The 21,525-nt window shown below is 52.9% G+C and overlaps 7 protein-coding genes across 7 annotated transcripts; 4 read left to right on the top strand and 3 right to left on the bottom strand.

Moving 5' to 3' along the window:
- Nucleotides 1-893: 893 nt before the first annotated feature.
- On the bottom strand, nt 894-3,115 carry COCMIDRAFT_90393 (uncharacterized protein; the record flags this gene model as incomplete). The annotated part of the gene is made up of 4 exons (XM_007687904.1): nt 894-1,334; nt 1,384-1,636; nt 1,692-2,696; nt 2,931-3,115. The coding sequence occupies 4 exons, from the start codon at nt 3,113-3,115 to the stop codon at nt 894-896; spliced, it is 1,884 nt and encodes a 627-aa protein (XP_007686094.1).
- Nucleotides 3,116-8,665: 5,550 nt separating this feature from the next.
- COCMIDRAFT_3621 (uncharacterized protein) lies at nt 8,666-10,106 on the top strand (the record flags this gene model as incomplete). The annotated part of the gene is made up of 3 exons (XM_007687866.1): nt 8,666-8,815; nt 8,869-9,009; nt 9,063-10,106. 3 exons carry the CDS (start codon nt 8,666-8,668, stop codon nt 10,104-10,106), a joined length of 1,335 nt encoding a protein of 444 aa, XP_007686056.1.
- A 611-nt stretch (nt 10,107-10,717) lies between these two features.
- On the top strand, nt 10,718-12,323 carry COCMIDRAFT_3620 (uncharacterized protein; the record flags this gene model as incomplete). The annotated part of the gene is made up of 3 exons (XM_007687865.1): nt 10,718-10,950; nt 11,163-11,556; nt 11,607-12,323. The coding sequence occupies 3 exons, from the start codon at nt 10,718-10,720 to the stop codon at nt 12,321-12,323; spliced, it is 1,344 nt and encodes a 447-aa protein (XP_007686055.1).
- A 432-nt stretch (nt 12,324-12,755) lies between these two features.
- On the top strand, nt 12,756-14,419 carry COCMIDRAFT_35050 (uncharacterized protein; the record flags this gene model as incomplete). Its single annotated transcript, XM_007687888.1, has 2 exons — nt 12,756-13,481; nt 13,535-14,419. 2 exons carry the CDS (start codon nt 12,756-12,758, stop codon nt 14,417-14,419), a joined length of 1,611 nt encoding a protein of 536 aa, XP_007686078.1.
- Nucleotides 14,420-15,183: 764 nt separating this feature from the next.
- COCMIDRAFT_90280 (uncharacterized protein) lies at nt 15,184-15,396 on the top strand (the record flags this gene model as incomplete). Its single annotated transcript, XM_007687903.1, has 1 exon — nt 15,184-15,396. One exon carries the CDS (start codon nt 15,184-15,186, stop codon nt 15,394-15,396), a length of 213 nt encoding a protein of 70 aa, XP_007686093.1.
- Nucleotides 15,397-17,956: 2,560 nt separating this feature from the next.
- On the bottom strand, nt 17,957-19,606 carry COCMIDRAFT_35048 (uncharacterized protein; the record flags this gene model as incomplete). The annotated part of the gene is made up of 1 exon (XM_007687887.1): nt 17,957-19,606. One exon carries the CDS (start codon nt 19,604-19,606, stop codon nt 17,957-17,959), a length of 1,650 nt encoding a protein of 549 aa, XP_007686077.1.
- A 665-nt stretch (nt 19,607-20,271) lies between these two features.
- Nucleotides 20,272-21,240, bottom strand: COCMIDRAFT_3617 (uncharacterized protein; the record flags this gene model as incomplete). Its single annotated transcript, XM_007687864.1, has 1 exon — nt 20,272-21,240. The coding sequence occupies one exon, from the start codon at nt 21,238-21,240 to the stop codon at nt 20,272-20,274; it is 969 nt and encodes a 322-aa protein (XP_007686054.1).
- Between the last annotated feature and the right edge of the window lie 285 nt (nt 21,241-21,525).

Raw genomic sequence — 21,525 nt, 5'->3', positions numbered from 1 at the left:
TGCGGACCAGGAAGGGCTTGACACGTCCGCATTGAGGTGGCCCCCCCTGGACCCAAGGCGCCAGGTGCGTAGGGGACAGAACGCGTGTGGCGCACAATGCACATAATCAGTGCCTAGTACTGTACACAATACGTTTATTCGGCACTGGCGCCTCTAAGAACACGAAGAAATTTGGCAGCTAATACCACCCAGCCATCCCACGTGGTCCGTGTTGAAGCTGACTTGGTTCGTGATGATGACGCCCGATCCACTAGTGTCTCCGTGACTCGTCCCTAAGTGTGGCTGAGGGCCTGTCAGGCCGACTATGTTTAGCATCATTGCTAGGCCCCATTTTATCACCCGTCTCTCCTGTGTATCGTACTTGTACATAATACTTGGTGAATTTTTCATTGCTTCGAGGGATAAAACATAAAACCCGTCTTTTGCACGCTTCATGAATCGTAAATATGCTCTAATCTGCACAAGAAAGAAACAAAAAAAGGAAATACAAACCATTTCATACGCTTTCGCCACTGGGTTCCAGACACTGTTCTCACGCTGCGTGTTCCAAAACACACAAGTAAGCCGTAAGTACATGTCGCAATGCCGCCGCCGCCGCTAGCTCGTACCGCCCGCACAAGGAGGCGGCTACCCCGTCTCGCAGCCAGATCATGGTACCTTTTGGATTAGGCACAGCTGCTTGCATACGAGAGTCTTGTATTCGGCCAGCCTTTGCGACATTTGGCTCTGGGTCAATTCCAGCTCGCGACTCGCGGCCGTCTGCATAGCCCGCGGACCTTGACAACATGCCAGGGCATCGGAAAGCTTGCAAAACCTCTTCGTCATTGCTCACAGCTTTATCGGCATCTTCAGTCCTCGGCACCCCTTAGCCTCTCAACATGCATAGTTTGGGTCTACCTGGTCTTCTTAACCTCCGTAGCCCAACCCTCTATGCCCTCGCCCTTGCTACCAACCGGAATATTCAAGTTGACATTCTCCATTCCCTTTGTGTCCTTCAAGAATTCATGACCTGCCATTCCTCCAGCATTGGCTCGATCCGCGGGTAGCAGCTCCAACATGGGCAACAAAAAGTCGGCAATCTTCTTGCTCTCCTCTGTGCTGAAATGGTATTTTTCGTGCAGAACATCTGGCAGCGCCCAATGCCGTAATCTGTGGATGTTGCGAAGCTCGCCTTTGCGATTGAAAATCTCCTGTGACCATTTGCCCGACATGCATAGGCCTTTGGGGAAGGTTCCCAACAGTTCGATAATCTGAGCAATATGATCGTCGTCCTTGCCATACTTGGTGCCGGATTGTGGGTCAAAAAGATAGTCACCCGTGATGAGTTCGAACGTCTATCCCTGTCAGCAAGGCTGCCTGCTTCTTATAGGTCACACGTCATACCATTGCAGCCATACTCCACACGTCGGTACTGGCACCCCACTTACCACCCAGGATAACTTCTGGGGACCTGTACTGCCTGGTCTGGATGTCGTTGGTAAAATGGTGCCCAACCCAGCAGGCGTTTCCGAGATCTGCAATTTTGACAGATATTGTTTCAAAAGAATGTTCGACTTGCTGTTCAAGCTGTGATTTGCCAGACGCGCTAGCGGGCCTGTCGAGGCTGATGCTGGATACCTCTTTGGTAAGTAGGTCACTGCAATGTGAGTGTTAGTTGATTTATTTATACCAGGACATGTTGCCAAACTTACGCAGATTTTTCGCGCTGTTTCTGTGCGTCGTCTTCGTTTGCCGACTTGATGCCGAGTCGTTCTGCCATGGACAGGTTCGATGTAGAGGCCGGAGTTGCTAGAGCACCACTCATTACAACGCCGTCTGATGAAGGAGGAGGACTCGGAACAGTCGTAGGGGAAAGTTTACCTGTACCCTCGCTCATAACCTTGTTCAGGCTCTGGGTGCTTCCAGGGAAGCTGGATAGCTCTGCGTGGTTGAAGCTCGCGTTGAGCGGACTGGGGAGCGGCTGACTGCCTGTGATCAAGGTCCTTCGCCTCCGCCTGCCGTTCCTAACGCTATCTTCGCCACTCTTCTTTGTTGGCTCTTCTTTTACATATGTCTTTACGATTTGCTCGACATCGCCAATCTCGATAAGGACGTTCTCTGGCTTAAGGTCGGTGTGGATGATGCCGCACTCGCGGTGGAGATAGTCGAGGCCGAGTAGCACCTGCTTTGTGATTTGCTTGACCAGTGGCATGGGTATTCCGCGGTGGTTCCATCGCTTGATCAAGCCCAGAAGATTCTCGCCCAGCACCTCAAAGACCATGCAGACGTGGACGCCGTTGGGTCCCTTGTGGTTGAATGAGTCGAGTAGGCTGACGACATGTGCGCGGCCGGGGTGGTCTTTGTTGGCCTCAACAACCTTTTTCAGCAGCTTGATCTCATCGAGGGCCGTCTCGGTGTAATGTGCAGCGGAGCGGACGACCTTGAGGGCGACGTGCTTGCCGTTGGTGTTGTCTCTGGACAGCCAAACGGTGGAGAAATGGCCCCAGCCGAGCTTGCGCACAATCGTGTACTTGCCGTCCTTGTACTCCTCGCCTACTTGGACTGGGTGGTAGCCGCCTTTGCAGTAGTCCTCGGAGTCCTCTTCGTCGGCCGTGTTTTCGGCCTCATCGACCGACGATGACGACGAGTCTGGCGAGTGGCTCAATTGGCTTCCATACATTTTGTTTTGGCTGTGGGGCGACGTTGCGCTCTGCACACTGCGGGGTTATTGTGGTCAGTCTGGGGATGCGGCAGTGCGGCGGCGGTAGCATGGGCATATGGCATGCGGAGAAGAGAAAGAGAGAGAGGGTGTGCGTGCGGTGAGTAAGTGAGTGTGTGTGTGTGCGCGCAGAGGGCAAAATCAAGTGCAGTGGGGGCGGACGGGAGGGTGACGTGATGGGGGTTGGGTTGGGGATTGGAGGGGGGAGGGGGGTTGCTGGTCAGGGACGTACTTGTAGTGAAAGGAGGCCGTGGAGCCAGAAGGCGATGCATTCTGGGCGCCGCCTTGATTCTCCGCCGTGATGATGGGCTTGAGGTCCTGGCCCTTCCGTCGCTTCTTGCCGCCGTTGCTATTTGCCGCCTGCGCGACCTGCTTGGCCTTGTTGATGGCCGCCTTTTTCATGTCGGTGCCATTCATGGTGGCTCTACCCCCGCCACGGGCTGGGATGGGCTGGGCTGGAAGAGCTGGGACTTGGAGGGAGGTTGCTGGGGGGATGCGATGTTGCGGTTAGGCGTTCCGGACGCGTTGGGCAGCGCTCATGGGCTCACGGGGTGGGGGGGGGCAAGGAGGACGGGCGTTTGTAGCTGCGGGCTGCGGGCTGCGGGCTGCAAACGAGAGCGAGGAAGCGGGAGGGGGAGAGGGAGAGGGAGCGAGAGTGAAGGAGACTTGGAAACAGCGGGCGGCGCGCTGCTGGCTGTCGTCGCACTGCCCTGCGATTTCTTCAATTGCTAGAGAATGGGCTTAGCGCTCCCCTCGCCCGCCTGGCGCTGGACGGACGTGTGATTGGCGGTGGGATGGTGGGGGGACTTGGATAGCGTGGCTGCGATGGAGGGCACTCAGAACAGCAGGTCAAGAAGGCCGCTTCGCCTGCTGGGAGATGCAGTGCAGGCACGCGCGATTTTGTGCAGAGCGCCGCGTCGGACAGTTTTCTGAGCAGGCTAGACACCAAGTAGTCTGTGTCTGGCTCGGGGATGGAAAAGGACGCATCATGGAGCAGGCCGAGCGAAGCGGTAAAGAAGCAGGCCAGACCAGACGAGTTATGACATCAGTCGACGGCCTCGTTCACAAGCAACAGCACCACCACCCCCATCATCACCACCACCACTACCGCCCCTACACAACCAGCCTCCCGACAAGGCGCCTGCTACCACCCTGGTCGCTTTTTTTTCCTCCCAGTCAGGCCACGGCATGGAACGGCAGTAAAACCATATGTCCAGTTGATCAGTCCTGCAGTGGCTGCCCTGGGACTCGACTGCCCCCAGCTGGACTTGAGCTTGGCGTCTACACTACTATCCACTCCCGCTGCAGACTGCCGTCGCAGACTGCCGTCAAGTACTATACTGATTACCACGAGACACAGACACGCTGCAGCTTGGGATAACACATTGCGCATTGAGCCAGCCACGCCATCACCTATGCGCTGCCGCATTACCTGTCCTGTCCTGTCCGTGGCGGCCAGCTGCGAGCTGACTGATACACTCTCCACCATACATACATATAATACATGTCGTGTCCTACCCTACTCCCAGACAAGGCCAACAGCCCTCGCTATGCTGACATACAAAAACAAAACAACCCAAACCAAGAAAACAAACAAACATCTTCCCTGGCCTAACATGCTGGCTCCTAGTCCTAGTGCCAGGTCCCAGGTCCCAGGTCCCAGGTCCCCCGCTCCCCACGATGCTACACTACACAAGCGCCTCGTCCATTACACACACCATCACGGCCCCTCAGCTGCGCCGCATGCACAAATCACCCTCCTGCACGTCAGGCTGCAGAGAGCCGCATCCTTGTCGTCGTCATCATCATCATTACCACCGCCATCACCATCGCCATCACTGCCACACTACTTGGCCGACACGGCCGCCATCCACTTTTGCTCGTCCTGCTTGTCAAAGTGCAGCAGCATGCCCAGCACCGGTATGAGCTGCTGCTGGTACTTGCGGTCGCGCTGCTCGAGAAACTGCAGCAATACGTTCTTCAGGTACACATAGTCAATCGCCTCTGCAACCGCTCCCCCACCGCCCTTGTTGGGGTTCGGTGACGCCAGCCGCGACCGCGAAGACTCAATCGAGGATCGCGACGACTGTGCGTGCGAGTCCGGCGCGCGTGCCTTGACCGCTCGCAATTCGTCAGACATGGTCTGCAACGTGTCAGTGCATCCTCACTACCTCACCACATACCCCTACACTACTACTCACCTTGCTCGACTTCTGCAGCTTCTCCAGCCGGCTCTGCGTCTCGTCAAACGCCCGTCGCAGTTCGCCCTTCTCCTTCTCCAGCTCGTGTGCCTGCTTCTCGCTCTCGTCCAGTGCATCTCGAAGTTGGCCCATGGTGAGTTTGGCCTCGGAAGCCTCCTCGCTGGCCTGTGCCGCCCGTTTCTCCACCTCCTCCATCTTCTTGCGAAGCTCCTTGTCAGATGCCACAAGATCCTCCTTGTCTTCTACAGCACGCGCCTGTGCACGCTCTGCATCTCGCACCTTTTGCTTCAGCTCCTCAAGCTCTCGCGCTCGACGACGGCTAAACGTGCTTGCCTGCTCCTCGGCTCGCTCACGTTCTTCAATCGCAATGTCAAGCCGCTCTTGCATCTCCCGTACCCGCGTGTCGGCCCGCCCCTGCGCATCGTTCAGCAGTCTTCGCATCGTCTCAGCCTCGCGCCCGCGTTCGCTCAGCAATCGATGCGCATCGGCTAGCTCTTCCTCCAGACTTTCGCTCTTGGCTCGTACCTCCTTCATCTGAGTGCTCATCTCCTGTGTTTGGTCTTGCATGCTGTTCATGAGATCTTGTGCGCTCGCATACTGAGCCGACTTGAGCTGAATATCATCTCGTAGACCAGATACTTCGCGTGTGATTTTTGCTACTTCGTCTTCGAGATCGCGCACCTTGTTGCGAGATGCCTTGAGCTCTTCTTGCGCTTTTGCCACGTCTTTGGTCAGCTTGTCTCGCGCTTCCACGACGCCCTTGCGCTCCGTCTCCGAGTGTTTGAGGTCGCGTTGGATCTTCTTGTTGGTCTCTTCTAGCGCCAACTTCTGACTGATTTCCTGCTTCATCTTGTCGTTGAGCGATTTCATCTCACTCTCCTTGCTCGACAATTGCGACTTGTATTCGGCAATCTCCGATCGGAGGTCTTTCTCGCGGCCCTCTAGCTTGCGAACTTCACTTGTCTTGGTCGCCAGTTCGTCCTTGGTGCTTCGCAGCTCGGCGACTTCTTTACGGAGTGATGTCAGCTCGGGCTGTGCCTTCTGCAACACCTCTCGCATCTCCGTCAGATCCTTGAAGCGAGATGCAGCAAGCTTCTCCGCAACCGATAGATCCGTTTGCAGTGACTCAGCCTTAGCCTTGAGTTCCGCAAACTCGGCAGTCAGAGCCTCTCGTTCCTGCTGTGACGACTCTTGAGCTGCCTTTCCTGTCTTCAGTTCGGCAATCTCGCCTTCAAGCTTGCTGATATTTTCTTGCAAGGCCGTCTTTTCCGCCTGTAGCTCCTTGACTTTGTCTTTGGCTTCGGTATGCTCGAGTCCGTAGTCGAGGAGATCCTGTCGCAGTGTATCAATCTCCTCCTGCATATCTTCTTGATCCTTTGCCTTCTTCTTGAGCAACTCAATCGACGACGTCTTCTCGGAAACTTCATCCTGCAGCTTCTCAATCTCTGCCGTCTTTTCCTCCAGCTCTGACTTGAGCTGCGCCACATTCTTCAGCGCCTCCTCCAGCTGCGACGGTGAAAACTCTGCATCTCGAGGACTGAGCAGCCCGTCGTGGTCCCCTGCCTCGCTTGGTGTCGCTTCGGGAGTCACAGCGCCAGTCCCCTCCGGCCCCTTTGCACCCTTCTTCTTGTTCTTGTTGCGATTCCTCTTCTTGGCAGAAGCACTGAGCGGTGCTGCCGGAGAAGGTAGTGCTGGAGATGGGGGTGCTGGTTCTACCTTGATAGATGCTGGCTTGGCATCTGCCTTCTCCAGATTCTTCTTCTCAAGATCATGCTTTGCCTGTTCGAGTTCAACCAGAGCGCTGTCACGCTTAGCCTCCGCCACTTTCAGCTGTTCGCGGACCTTGTCAAGCAAGCTGCTCATTGTCTCGTTCTTCTTCTCACTCTTTGCATGCTTGTCGCGCAATTGCGAAAGCTCGCTGTCTAACTCTTCAATGCGGCGCTGAAGAGATTCGACTTGATCCTCTTCCACAATCTTCTCTCCCTTCTCAGCGTGCAAGTCTTCAAGCTCCTTGGTCGTGGTCTCGAGCTTCTTCCTGAGATCATTGATGGTTTTTTCACTCTCACTATGCGATTCCTTGTGCTTTTCAAGCTCCTCCTCTGCACTAGTGACCTTTGACTTGAGTTCCTCAATGTTACTGTTCAGCTCCTTTTCACGCTCCTCCGCCTCACGCTGCAGCCGCTGATGCGTGTCCTTGAACGTATTTAGATCGTTCGTCGTCGTCTCTAGATTCTGCATAAAAGATTGTGCAGATTCCTGTGCCGTCGAAAGTTCGTTCTTGAGTGACTTGTTCTCCTCTTCGAGCCTCTCCACCTTTGCCTCGGTCTCTTGTAGTTGCACTTGCACACGAGGTAATTCGCTGTCGTACGAGAAGAAGTCCTCGCTTTCTTCAGTCGTCTCTGTCTGCTTGGATTCTTTTGATGGAGACGAGGGTGTAGCTGAATCGGTCTGTGTAGTGGAGCTGTCTTGCTGCTTCTCGTTGCTTGTTTGCGCCTGCGATTTGAGTGTATTCACCTCTTCAGACGCTTCTTTTGCGCGTTTCTCGGCATCTTCGAGCTTCTTATTGAGCTCATCACGCTCCCTAGATACGCGCTTGAGCTCTTCCATAAGCATGTCGCTTTTGACGTTGAGTTGACCTAGATATTCCACAAATGCGCTGGCATCGCTGATAGAAGTAAGAGGAGTGTATTCGCGCAGGGAACTCTCAAACGCCTCAATTGCGCCAACCCTAGCGTGTGCGATGCGGTACGACCGGAGTAACTCTGATTTCCAGGTTAGCTTCACGTTCCCTGTATGACAAACTTTCCGGGCAACGAGGGAGCAGGTGATGGTTTTGGGAAGAAAAGTACAGCCAGGAAAGCCTTGAGAGTACATGCGCAGTTTGTAGGTGTTAGTCGCGTCTCCTGCTCACTACATGTGGCTTCGAAGGAATCAACGCATTCGGACGAAAGTATCACTCACCAGTGTACTTGGGCTCCAGCTTGTCCAATCTACGGAGCCGCAGCTTGACCTCTGGCGGGATTTCGGGTGGCTGTTCCGGTTTCTCTTGCGCTTCTGTCTCCGCCTGCGCCTCCCCTTCTGCGACCTGCGCCTCCTCTTTCTTATCGTCACCGTTCTCGGTCGTGGCATCGGCTGTTGGCACCTTTTTCTTAGGGCGCGGTGTGGCAGCTCGGCTTGGCAGCTCCTCGTCCTCGCCTATGACAAAGTCCGGGTCGAATTCAGAGGGATCGGGTCCCTTTCCAGCGGGCACGGCTTTGCTGCTATCGCCATCTTTGGATCTCGCTGTTCGTTTCGAGGGCGATAGATTACGGGAATTGGAGCGCCGTGCTGTAGCTGAATTGGATCGCGAAGGTCTGGTCTGCAGGGCGGCTTGCTGGGCGGCTTTCTGGCGGGCCTGTTCCTCAGCAATCGCGTCTATTGCCCCTCGAATGCGCTGTGTCTCCAGTCAGCCGGGCGATGTCATAGCTCTGGGGAGTGATGTAGGCACCTGGAACATGATGAAGTTGTGTTATAAAGAAGGATAATAAGACATGCAAGAAGAAACACCCAACCGGCTTGCTAATCGAATGTCGGACGCTGGACCATGGGCGGGCACTAAGAGTATCCGGACACGTTCTGGGGTCCATTGGGGCTGGGATTCAGGCGATGCGCTAGGATCAGCGTTCGGTAAACTAGCGCCACAGCCAGGGCTGCCCCGAATCCGAACTTTTTCTCCCGCAGCCTGGCTTCCCCCACCACCATTACCATCACCATCATCACCACAACAATGGCAAACGTGGAGATTGCACTCCCCCTCCCGGTCTTGCCCGAGGGCTGGGCTGGCGAGAAGGACTTCAAGGCAACCGGCCAGCTGAGCGAAGCCAACGACCGCAACATTGAGCCTGTCGGCCCACACTTCTTGGCCTACGCCCGCAGAGTATGTTCAACATCGCCGAGCCACACAACATTAACGCTAATTCCCCCATGTAGAAGCGTCACAAGCGCACCTTCTCTGAAGACGACCGCATTCAGGCCCAGGCCAATGTCAAGAGCGTCGAGGAGGAGGATCCCGATGATGTTGACGAGCCCGAAGACCCTCTGATGCTGCAGCGTGAGGCAAAGGACTGGAAGGTAAGCATCACTAGGGATATCCCTGAATCGCACTATATTAACATGGCATGCAGTCTCAAGACCACTATGCTGTGCTTGGTATAACCCGCTACCGATGGCGCGCAACCGACGACCAGATCAAGCGCGCCCACCGCAGGAAGGTGCTCAAGCATCACCCCGACAAGAAGGCGGCCAAGGGCGGCACCGAAGACGATCAATTCTTCAAGTGTATCCAGAAGGCTCACGAAGTCCTGTCCGACCCCGTCAAGAGGAGGCAATTCGATTCGGTGGATGAGGCCGCCGAGGTTGAGCCACCATCGAAGAAGGAGACGCAAAAGGGCAACTTCTACAAACTCTGGGGCAAGGTGTTCGAGGCTGAGGGACGCTTCTCCAACCAGCAACCGGTACCCAAGCTTGGTAACGAGAACAGCACCAAGGAGGAGGTTGAGCACTTCTACAACTTCTGGTACAACTTCGACAGCTGGAGATCATTCGAATACCTTGACGAGGATGTACCTGACGACAACGAGAACCGCGACCAGAAGCGTCACGTTGAGCGCAAGAACCAGGCCGCCCGCCGCAAGAAGAAGACTGAGGATACTGCCCGTCTGAGGCACTTGGTCGACGACTGCCTTGCTCTCGATGAGCGTATCAAGAAGTTCCGTCAAGCCGAACACGCACAGAAGAACAAGCGCCGTCTCGAAAAGGAGGCTGCTCAGAAGCGAGAGGCAGAAGAGGCCGAGAAGAGGAAGGCCGAGGAGGCCAAGGCTGCCGCTGAGAAGGAGGCTGCTGAGAAGGCGGCAAAGGCCGACACGAAGAAGGCCAAGGAAGCCGCGAAGAATGCGGCAAAGAAGAACAAGCGTGTGGTGCGTGGTGCGGCCAAGGATGCCAACTACTTCCACGGTGATGGTGAAGCGCCCGCGTCCCAGGTCGATGCTGCTCTGGCCGATGTGGACCTCATTATCACCAAGCAGGACCACGAGGAGCTGGCGGCATTGACGAGCAAGCTCAACAACGTCAAGGACGCGGCCAAGATCAAGGAGATTTTCCAGGAAGAGGCGCAGCGCCTGATTGGTGCCTCGAAGCTCACCCAAGGCGAACTCCGGGCATTGGGCTAGACTTTTGTGAGGGCGGTTACGATAGACATGTAGACTTGAACGTGGATGGCAATGATGACAGTTTTGCTTGTGATTGGTGTGCATGTTGACTGTTCCCAAAGCGTCGTTACTTGAACGGGACATTGGTGCATGTGTGTATGTGTAAGTACATGTGCTTCTTTTTTTCCCCATAATTTTACTATGTCATGGACGACGGATGCGCCAAACGCGCCAGACGGGTGGATGTCCAATAGGCCAGGGTCTGGAAGGCATGGCGGATGGTTCGACACATCACCAAGCGCTTGCCGTCACTCAGAATAGGCAGCGCATTGACAGCGACTAAGTAAGTAGATGCTCTCTTTCTCGCTGCCCATTCTCCTCCACCCGCCACCTACAGCAGACAGACGTCTTCTGCCCGTTACCCACACCATCGCTAGTTATCCCCAACTACCCCGCGAGCTCCCATTCCCCCGCGCCAAGGGCATTCATCCGACGCACAGCAGATCCCGTTGCCAGTGCACGCGCGCATTGCCAGTGGGGTTTTCTGGTGCCGGCCGACCTGCAACACATCTTTACTGTAGTACTCAACCCTACTTCAAGTGCTCTCGCTGCTTGTCTTTGCAAAATCCACCATGAGTGCTTCTCCAAAGACCAAGGACGGCCGCCATGCCTCACCAGCGCCGCGCAAGTCTTCAGGTCCCTTTCCACCCAGCCCGCTGCAGACTGTCAGCGGCGCAAAGCCCGCACTCGAGGAAACACGGCGGCCGTCGACGATCCAGTTTCTGGCGCATAGGAACGCATCATTACCGAGAGGCACACCCAGACCCCGCGAGCGACGTCGGCTATCGTCGCCGCCGCCTCCACCGTAAGTACTGCCCCAGCGATGCATTCCTCCTGGCTATGTTTGCGTGCGCTCTTCTGGAATATCCTCGGTTCTCTGTAAATATATATGTATATAAAGAAGAAAGACTACAACCAAGGACGAGTACGCTTGGCTGGGCTTTTGGAGTTAAACGTCAGACTTGCTTAGTCTCCCGGGCTCAGCCTGCGCAAACCAAGGCTAACCAGCGAGCCCAGTGTTTTCCAGAACCGAGTGTCTTTTGACACATTTGACAAGCCCGCCGACTTTATCGAAGAGAGCTCCTTCACACTCATTGCCAAACACAAAGATTACGAGTACACGAAGCGCTCGCGAACGTTCCTGTGCGGTTTCGACGAGAACGAGTATTCGGTATATGCGCTTCAGTGGCTCATCAACGAGCTAGTGGACGACGGCGACGAGATAGTATGCCTGCGCGTAGTCGAAAAAGAAGACGCAATAGCTGGAGACCGCAGTGTCGAGTCGGGCCGGTACCGCGTTGAGGCTGAGAACACAATGGCAGATATACAGAGCCGCAACCACGACAACAAGGCTATCAATCTGATATTGGAATTTTCAATAGGCAAGGTCAACAAGGTCATAGACGACATGGTAAGGATGGCATGGGGTATGTCAGGTATTGGGGGCTGACCAGGGTGCAGATTAACCTCTACGAGCCCGCGATTCTAGTAGTCGGAACAAGAGGCAAGAGTCTAGGTGGCTTCCAAGGGTTGCTTCCTGGAAGTGTGTCAAAGTATTGTCTGCAGCATTCGCCAGTTCCTGTCATCGTTGTTCGTCCAACGTCGAAACGCGACAAGGCAAAGAGCAAGCGCACGAACGATCCCGATAGGCAGGGTTACCGAGAGCTGCTTGCGAAGAGCGAGAGACTGCCAGAGTATGACAGCCCGCGAAACACTTTCTTTGCGAACGAAGACGAGGCAGCGACAGTTGGAGCGGCGGCAACGGCACCTAAGCCTGTGGCGGAAACAGCGCACCCCTTGGCACAGGTTGAGCGTGCGCAAGATAGCAGCGATGATGAACTGGAGACAGGCAATAGCGATGGGCTGCTTGGAGATGATCCACGAAGTCCAGGTCCCATGATGAAGAGCCCACATCTACAGAATCTCGACAGCCCGGAGCTGAGCAGCCAATCCAGCAGTGAGGACGAAGATGAGCGGGGCGAAGGCTCAACAATGACTGGAGTGTCTACTGTGGATGTGACGTCGCAGAATGCCGATGCAAGCACCGAAGAGCCCAAGGCGGCAGAAAGCCCCGAGGCGCAGGAGAGCTCCAAGTCGTACGTGGACAGTCTCATAAAAGGAGCTCAGGAGGGGCCTGAAGATGCGGCACCCGCTGGAAAGGGTGCACCAGAAACATAGTTTTACTAGCAATAGCCATGTTGATTTGTGGTCTCCAAGACCATGTTCTGGTGCTCTACAATGCTTAGTGTGTACTAGCTATGCGCACTGGTTGGATTTACACTCTCTGTGATAGACTCTACCTACTTTCTGTGGACTACGTAGTGGCATGTATGTGGGTGGGGGGCAGTGCAGGGTGTTTGGCTCCGAGATCCCTGCCTGATCGACATGATGACGTTTCGTGTGGCTGCGGGCTGCGGGTGCCACAGCCCTCGCCGGCGCGTTCCTGGCTATGGCCCGACAGTTGGATGTGGGTGAGCTTGCACCTCCAACCCCAAACCACCACCTCTGATGTGTAAACGTAGCCACATTGTCTCTCGTCATTGATGGATACCCGCGCTTCCCCCATAACCAGGACAAACTGGCAGTAACACTCGCATTCCCCCAAATCCAATGTTCCCGCCAAACCCAGACGACTGCGACGAGTGTGTGCCGGACTATGCCCGCCAATCGAGTCCCATGGCTGTCGCCGTCTCCGCCTTGCCTTTTATCCTTACCTTTCTCGGAGTGGCCTTTGTAGTATCGCACAAACTGTTCCCCATCTTGTCGGGCTATACACATCGCAAAGCGCAGCATGAAAACCCGCGTCCTTCCAACCTGGCCCAGCGCGACAGAGCTTCTTTCTTCCGGAGCTTACGCCCGACAGCAACCTCGCTCGCAAGCATCATATTCTCCACCAACTTTGCCCTCTCTGCCGTTCTAGTCGAACTGATTCTATGCGAAATCTCAAACACCATTGATCGTGCTACTCGGTCCCTAGCCCTCAAGATCACGCTGCCCTCGCTACTCTTCCTTCTTGTCGTCGCGACACCGGCCTTCGAGATACACTCCTTCATATCAGGAACAGGCTTGGAATTTCGGGGAGAACGCTCATCACGACGTAGAGCAGCATGGGCTTTGGAGCTAGCTGGCCTGGCAGCCTGGCTCGCCTGTTTCTGGTACCTGGGACGAGGGATTCTAGGCTCGTACCTACACGAAGCATCGTATGAGCACTCTCATACTTTTAGTGAGGGTTGTCTTGAAAGAATTGGAATAATTGGCATCAGCTTGATGGCTTCCCTCGCTGGCTTTGCTGCCATATCTGCCCTGTGGCACACGTTCGGTGTCCGGTACAAGCCCGTGAGTTTTTTGTTAACTGAGCAGATTGCGCTTGATCGACTAAACTCCAACAGGTCACGGAATCGGATATTGCTCGCAAACAGGCTGGGCTCCAGGCAACAAACGACATGCTCTTGGTCAAAGAAAGTCGACTTCGCGCAATCGAGCGTAAACTGTCGGAGAATCCTCAACAGGGTTTCATGGGTCGAGTGGTCGGCTCGATTCGCGCCAATCCGGATGCGCAGGAACGAAGCACTCTGCAGTTGGAAATACAGGGCCTTGAGACGATGCGCCATTCACTGCAGAATTCAATGACTGTTCTCCAGAACAGACGACAATCGCAGCTGCGCGCACACACTGCACATGGACGACTGTTGAACCTGTTTTCGTATGTATTTGCAGTCTATTGCGCATACCGTATCGGTGCAACGACCATCAGTACTCTCCGTCGCCTCTCGTCTCCCAACGCAAGCTTTTCGAGCAGTGATCCAATCAACAATGTCCTCGCTCTCCTGGCAAAGCACTGGGATCCGACCATTGATCGAGTGGCATGGAGTCGTACCATTTCGTTCCTACTCTCCGGCGTCATGCTTCTTCTTTCATTCAACAGCGTCTTCCAGACATTTTTGCTATTTGCGAAGGTCGTGCCTGGCCTGTTGTACCACACAAAGACAAACTTTGCACTCATCATCTCGCAAGTGGCAGCAACCTATGTCATCAGCTCGGCGCTGTTACTCCGTAGCAATCTGCCACCGGAAATGAAGAGCAGGATAGGAGATGCATTGGGTGCGCCATTGGAGCCTAGATTTACAGAGAGATGGTTTGAGGGCTGGTTTCTAGCTGCAAGCGCAGCGACAGCCCTAGGAATCTGGTTGGGTAAACGATTAAAGGGAAGTGAATGGGATGACGACGGAGATGGAGGCGACATAGACGTAGAAATGGGGAAGCGGAGCACATAGCAATTGTGTTAGATAGCACCTGCATATGACTACTGAATACAACAATCATTGATTGACATAAGGGAGTGAACGGTATAGGGCTCCCCCGGGTCTTTTGAATATGATATGTATGGTTGGGGCTGTACGTGGTTAATGATAAGAACCACCGGGTAGGCGTGTATTCAGACGGCGGCAGGTTGTTAGCAAGCATCTCGTGCGCTTGCTAAGCACCAACCACCCCGGCCCACAATAGCGTGCCATGCAATGTGCAGCGCTTTGATGAGGTTGACGTCGATGTTGCCCGATCTGAAAGTGACGTCAGGTGCAGTGGGGCAGCTTCGCAGATGAAAAGGCACGAGGGGCCGCTCTTCTTGAGAACCATTACACCCACGCTTGCAACCATCTCTGACATTCACTTTTGCAGTGAGTATTTGCTGTCGAATTCAAGTCACAGTGCAGGGAAGCTAATCGAAGGCAGAATTTCCAAACCCTAGACCAAACGTACGTTCTCTCCTCTTATCGCGTCTGTTCCATCAGCTAGCTGTACATGAGCTTCACCATACCCCCAAACCTGCAGTTGCATTCCCAATAAAACAATGCTTCGGATCATGTTACACCCCAAATTCGTCGTCTGGATCCTTTCTTTGGGAACTCGATTGGGATATGTCGCTACTTCTCTGCACTGTCAATCCTAACATTCACTCTTTTGCTGGTATCGTTCTCGTATCCAGCAACAAGCACTAACTCCGAGCAGCTCTTCTACCTAATCAACTCTCTATACCAAAATGTCTGCCCCCAACGCCGGCCGCCAATCTCCCGACCCAGAGCGCCAGTCTGGTGCTCAAGCCGGTCAGATCTCCGACAACGTCAACCAACAGGGCGCTGGACCCAAGGAGGGCGCCGAGAAGTCCAGTGACAACACCAAAGACGCCCTGAGCTCAAACCCCGAGCACCCTCTTAAGGAGCACAGCGAAGAAACTACCAGCAAGAAGGCTTAGATTGGCAGGTATGAGAAGAGGGGAAGATGCCACGGTAGATGATAGGATAAATATAAAGACTGCATAATTAACAGGCAGTGGGCAGTCTGAATGCGAAATGAAGAATCGAATGAAATGATAATCTATGACCAAGCTTTGAATGTTCCATAGCCTGTGGAGTGCCCTTGCCGTGCTGACATCTCAGGCCCTGACATGGTAACCCATTCGGTCTACATCGCCTCTCCTTTTCTTCATCAGTGTCAAACATCACTCATGTTTCAGTCTATCCTACATCAAATCAGCCAAGGGCTATTAAGATCACATTCGATAAGCTGAGATCTACAACGCTTTCGTCGTACTCTAAAAGTCCATTAGCAGATGCAGAGTAGGCCACGTCGCACGATGAAAGTATGGATACCAGGTACCCTAATCAAGCCTCCAGTTATTGTCAGATGAAATGTCCGTAGTTTAACGGTAACTCGATTGAAAAGAAATAGGACGTTTGTAACTTGCGACAAAAGTAGTCCTCACTTCTGACACCAGCAATAACAAACGTCTGGGATCTCATTAATTTGCCTATTACTACGGCGATTCATGCATCTATATACTTAACATAACTTACTACAAAGAACCTATTTGTGAATCAATCAACATATTCCAGTAACAAGACACCTGATAGCTGAAAAAATGGGAATCGTAGAAACTGGACTGTCTTAAGACACAACACACCATGGCCATAGAGATGATGGTCTTTTAAACGTTGATTTTCCGACAATAGGCTTCCTGCAACGACAATCATGTTTGCTTATAATCAGAAATGAGAAGAAATTAATCTTAATTCCATGGATATTTATTTGGATGCCCTCACTAATCTGATGCTCTCTATATCCGCAACGAGATGTATCTGTAAACTAACACTGAGCTACAAACGCTATACTCCAGACGGTCATCTAGGGCGAGACTGGTCTTATGCATTGATCCTGGCTACAATGCGAGAATTAGACCGTAAGACTGCTATGAACTACATCCTCCTCCCTAGTCGCATTCGAGAAGCTATTTCCATCTCGGACATAGATCACAGTGGCGATGACAAAGGAGGAAGCGTATGATAATTGTGACAATGCCGACCGTGACCTCTTTCTATTTACATGAGGTTAAAGTATTATTACACCACCGCGTCTTGGTCCGGACCCTGGCAGGCAAGGCGAGACGAGGCGAGGCCAACGATAGTGGTACTATGAGGGTTTCCACTAACAACATTGAACGTTTAGCAAATACGACTAAGGATGAGATTGTACTAACTTCACTGAGTGAACGGGCAAGAGAAAAATATGTACAAGTTTCGAGTGTACTGCGTCAAGTGCGATAATGAGATTCGTTCGCCCTTGTATCTTCACTGCTATCAATCCAACCACATGTACCATCTAGTATTTCACATTAATTCTTTGCATGTATTAGCATGACCGTCTACCTTTCTCTATAGAATCCATAGATGGTTAAGTCTTGAGTCAGTTAGTATATCACGTGATTCCTGTGCACAGAGTTGAAAATAGCCTAGGTTTGCCTGCAGACTGCACAACATATCGGAATAATTTCAATGGTATCGGCTCAAAAGATTTTCAGTCTATCAAACCCTGGAATCCAGGGACATCCTGAGATGTTACCTACGCTATACGGCCGGTTGAGTTTATCCAGGCTATAAAGGCGTAATATCAAATTTCATTATAAAATCTCATCGGGCGCTTGGTCTAGGGGTATGATTTTCGCTTCGCATACTCTCAATGTGCGTACTTGTGAAAGGTCGTGGGTTCAATTCCCACAGCGTCCAGATACATTTTTGCACTTGAAGATGAATCAGGCTATCGACTTGTTTTTTTTGTTGAGGAATGACAATGAGTGCGTGGTGACAAGGGAACTGGTACGGAGGTAGGGGATGGGTGGGGGTGGAGCACTAGGCTGGTGGTCGGGATTACATACGGAAGTTTTTCCTACGAATATCGCATGCTACTTAGATATTTAGTATAGCTCTGCAATATCTTTAAGACAGATTTCTCGTTTCTTAATATTGGATAATTTGCCATTGTTTACGCAGGGGTCTTCAGCTACTCAAAATAGAACTCAGGTTGATAATGTGTCGGCGTTGAAATTGCGTTCAGGAAATGCCCCGCTTGATCCGAAATGATAAAAATGATCAGCATGGTTAAGATACAAGGCTATAAAGGTGTTTTACGAGGCGTCCGTTTGGCATAGTACTTGTAGAAACAAAAAAAGTGAAAGCATCGTTGCGAGTTGACAGGCGAATTTGGGTTGCGTATCACACCCTACGAGATTATTCTTCTAGAACATATACACTGCAACTGAGAAGTAAAAGACAAGAACATGTCTGTGTGCTAGTCCATATAACTTCTCCTAGATGGTACCCCCTAAGCATCGTTTCCTTGAAGAACAAAAAACCACACGTCCCAATTCCCCAACACAAACACAATGGCTTGATCAAAAGAACCGATTAGAAATTGGCTTAGAAGCCTATAATACAAGACGGGGGAAACCCACATCCGTCGCAGCCATGAACCCATTATCTCTACCTAGCCTTCACGCCCCTCCTACTCTTCCCACCCTCATAATCCACAATTCCCCTCTTGCGATGATTCTGCGCGGTCCTCCACCTAACATACAGCATAACAGCATCCTTGAGCCCCACGAAAAGACATCCACCGACGATACTCCTCCCCCAGCGCGTTTGCAGGAGCCCCGTCGGCTTGGCTGCGCCTCCAATCTTGCTGCCGCCATTCTTGACCCAGCCGCCGAGCCAGGAGACGGCCGGGGAGCCAGACGGGGGGTTGACCCATGAAGCGGGAAGGGTTTGGCGTAGGAGTTCGCCTATGGCGGCTGCGATGGTGGGGAAGATGAGGGCGCCGAGGATGGTGTCTGAGAGGGAGGTTGTGGAGAAGGTGACGCCGCGTTCGCGTCGGACGTTGCGGGGGCGCTGAGCTGCTGGTTGCATGGGTACATTTGGTGCAGGGGCGGGGTTTGCGCGAACATCGACCTCAGGTGGTATCTGAACATTGTTTTCCCAATTGCCTTGTTCTTGAGGCGCGCCAGCTGCAGGCGCGTCGTTGTTGTCTGCATCGTCGCCGTCGTTCCAGTCGGCGAAGATGTCAAAGTCAAGCTCGATTTCTACCTCCTCGACAGCATCGCCCTCGTCATCGTGCGCATGGTTGTTCTGGGCCTGGTTTGGAATCTCTGCATCAGTGTTCTCGCCTGCCCGGGGTTGGATCTCTCTAAGCCACTGCTGCTCCCGCGGCAGCCATACGCGCTCGTAGTATGCATTATAAAAACCTCGAATATATGGTAGTGCGGCAAAGGAGAAGGCAGCGCTTGGCGGCCACTGTAGCTGGAGCATCTCGTCGCCTGGATGACCTGAGCTGACGAAGAATATGAGTGGAAGAAAGGGCAAGAACGAGTCTGCGAATGTTGTTCTGCTGGCAACCAGTACTGTGGGTATCAGAGGCAACCCGAGATCCAGCCTCCAGTGTTGTCGCAGGTGCTCAAGCCATTGCATAAGCACTGAATTGACGTTTCGGTTTGGCGTCTCGTAAAGGGGGCCGAGGATTTGCAGCGCATCCTCTGTACCGAATATCTGGTATATCGTCGCTGTGCCAGACAGCGTCAAAGTCGAGTATAACGCTGTACCGGTGAACAAAGCAAATCCAGGAAGCGTCAGGTTGCTGACCACGCGCTCAACGCGCCTCACAGTATCCACAACATAGCTCTTCGGCCGCTGCACTTTGATCTCGCTCTTACACTGTGGACATAATATCTTGTTCGCCGTTGTGCCTGCGCGCCGCCGCGAATTGGGCGCCTCCATGTCTGCTATCCAGTCGAGGAGACACTTTTCGTGCGCAACCAAAGAGCAGGCGCAGGGGTTGCGCCACTCTGATGTTGTTTCGTCATCCTCTGTCTCGTCGTTGAAGCAGATCCAGCACTTGCGGGGCTCGTCATCCTCCTCTTGTTGCGGCGCCGCATGCTGGACGGGCGCTTCTTTCTGTTCTTGCGACGCGAGAGTGCTTGTCTGTGACGGCGGGGTGTTGAGTAGAAGCGTTTGTGAGTCGACAGATTGGCTCGAGAAACTGTCGGTTCGGCGTGTATGGTCTTGTTGCGAAGGAGAGGCTGCAGCCGGCGGCGCAGGTCTTTGCTGCGACGCGGGGCGCTGCGGCGGTAGAGACGCCATGTCGCGGGTGACTATTAGGACGCGATGAAGCACCGGTGTCGTTCGTCACGTTGGTACAAATAAGATGCGGATAGCGACGTCACGGTAGGCTATTCGGCAGGACTAGGCGTTGGGTGGTCTGCAAGTAATAGGGTGGAGCGATGCGCGAGTTTAGCTTGGTGTGTGTTACCTAGACTTCCCGAGGATCTGCAAGACGTCACCAGTGATCCGAGCCAAGTCAGACTGCCAAGATGGAGCACGTGTGAAAGAACGACCCTTACATATCATGTAGACCACCCTCACTGAAGTGACAGGCTTCCGGAGAGTACTTAAGTCACCGCAATATCTACAAGTACACAAAGGCTATTTCAACTTGCTTGAATTCCTGGTACATAGCTAACAAGGGACTCCTTCCATAACTCATTCAATTCCAGTTCAATTGACTTGACAATCGCAACTTCTAGCGCACTCAGGAAAAGCATACAACTCCAGCGCATTCATAAAAAAGTAAACAAAATCCGCCAACTGTCTGCCAGTATTTTTCTTGCTTTGTAACTACAACAGACAATCCCTTTTAGTAGCCGGCGCAAGGCGTTAATCCTGTGAGTTTTAGCAATCCTTGAGTCAATGCATTCACACATCAGCTCCACACACCTTGTTCGACCCACCAAGCCAATTCAAAGTACCTACTTCGATTTGGGTTCATCGTGACCCATTTGGCTTCTCAGATGATCAAATGCGCCGGGTCGGAAGGGTCGGTTGACGTCGGGCCATAGGACTGGCCACAGGTGCGGTGGCACTCCCACACCATAAGTCCGCTCGCCTGGCCAAACCAGATAGTTTCGCGGAGGTTCCCCATAATAATGGGGCTGTGGCTGGTAATGGTGCAGTCGTGCTTGAGCCATGTGGTGGGGCAGTTGAGCCAACTGCTCATGGATTATTTCACGATGCGACGCCCCGCTCAACGACTCGGTCGGGAAGGCTGATTGGTCTCCGACTGGCATATTTTCTTGCGCAGTGGAAGTAACATCCCGTGAGGATAATGCATTCACAGGTGGATTGTGTGGGAGCGGAGCAAAGTACGGATATAATGTGTTTTCTCGCGCAGTAGAAGGAGCGGCCCGTGAAGAGGATGTGTTGATGGGTGGATTGCGGGAAGGTGGAGAAAAATACGGGTGCGCTGTCCAGGGAATATAGGGTGATGAAGAACGATGATGGTTATATCGCCCAGTATAAGAACCCTCTCTATGATTGGGGTTGTACAGCACTGTAGAGGGACTAACCCCATTTTCATAGGTGTTATAGGGAGCTCCTTGCGTCCACAAAGGAAGTAGATTCTCCTCGTGCGTGGTCTCTGTTTGGAGGGTTGAAGACCAAGCTGGAGGCATGGGTTCAAGTTCCTCTTCAAGGTCATCGAGGCGCCAGTGAGACGTGATGCTATCCACGTCAGAGAGAGCCTTGTAGTCCCTGCAGTTGCTCCGCTGGTCATGAAAATCTTCCTCCTCTTCTGGAACTGCCCTCGAATTATTGAAAGAGATCTCAGCCTTCTTTTCAATCTTTTGGATCGGTGCCGAATCTTCGAAAGTAGTTATGTTGTTCTCCTCTATGCAGATACTGCATTGGTCGTGAGGTGTCTGCATCATGTGCTCACACATTTCGAACGTAGAGTTGATAGAAAAGTAGTAGTAGGAGTAATAGTAGATAAGTATTGCTTTTGGATGCGAGATAGAAAGTATTAATATATTACCATCAGTATGTAGTTGTGAGTGAATAGAAAGTTGTTAGAGCGTTGTAGGAACAAAAGGTCTTGTTAATATACTATGTGGAAACGATTTGGGAGCAAACCTATCCTACTGATGTAAAAAATATGAAAGCAGCCCTGCCGATGTGATGAAGAAAGTGAAAGTGAGTGACTTGTGCGGAACACTCTGCGAGCAAAC

The sequence above is a fragment of the Bipolaris oryzae genome (genome assembly GCF_000523455.1).
Source record: "Bipolaris oryzae ATCC 44560 unplaced genomic scaffold scaffold_35, whole genome shotgun sequence".
Lineage (NCBI taxonomy): Eukaryota > Fungi > Ascomycota > Dothideomycetes > Pleosporales > Pleosporaceae > Bipolaris > Bipolaris oryzae.
This window is presented reverse-complemented; position numbering and strand designations above follow the sequence as displayed.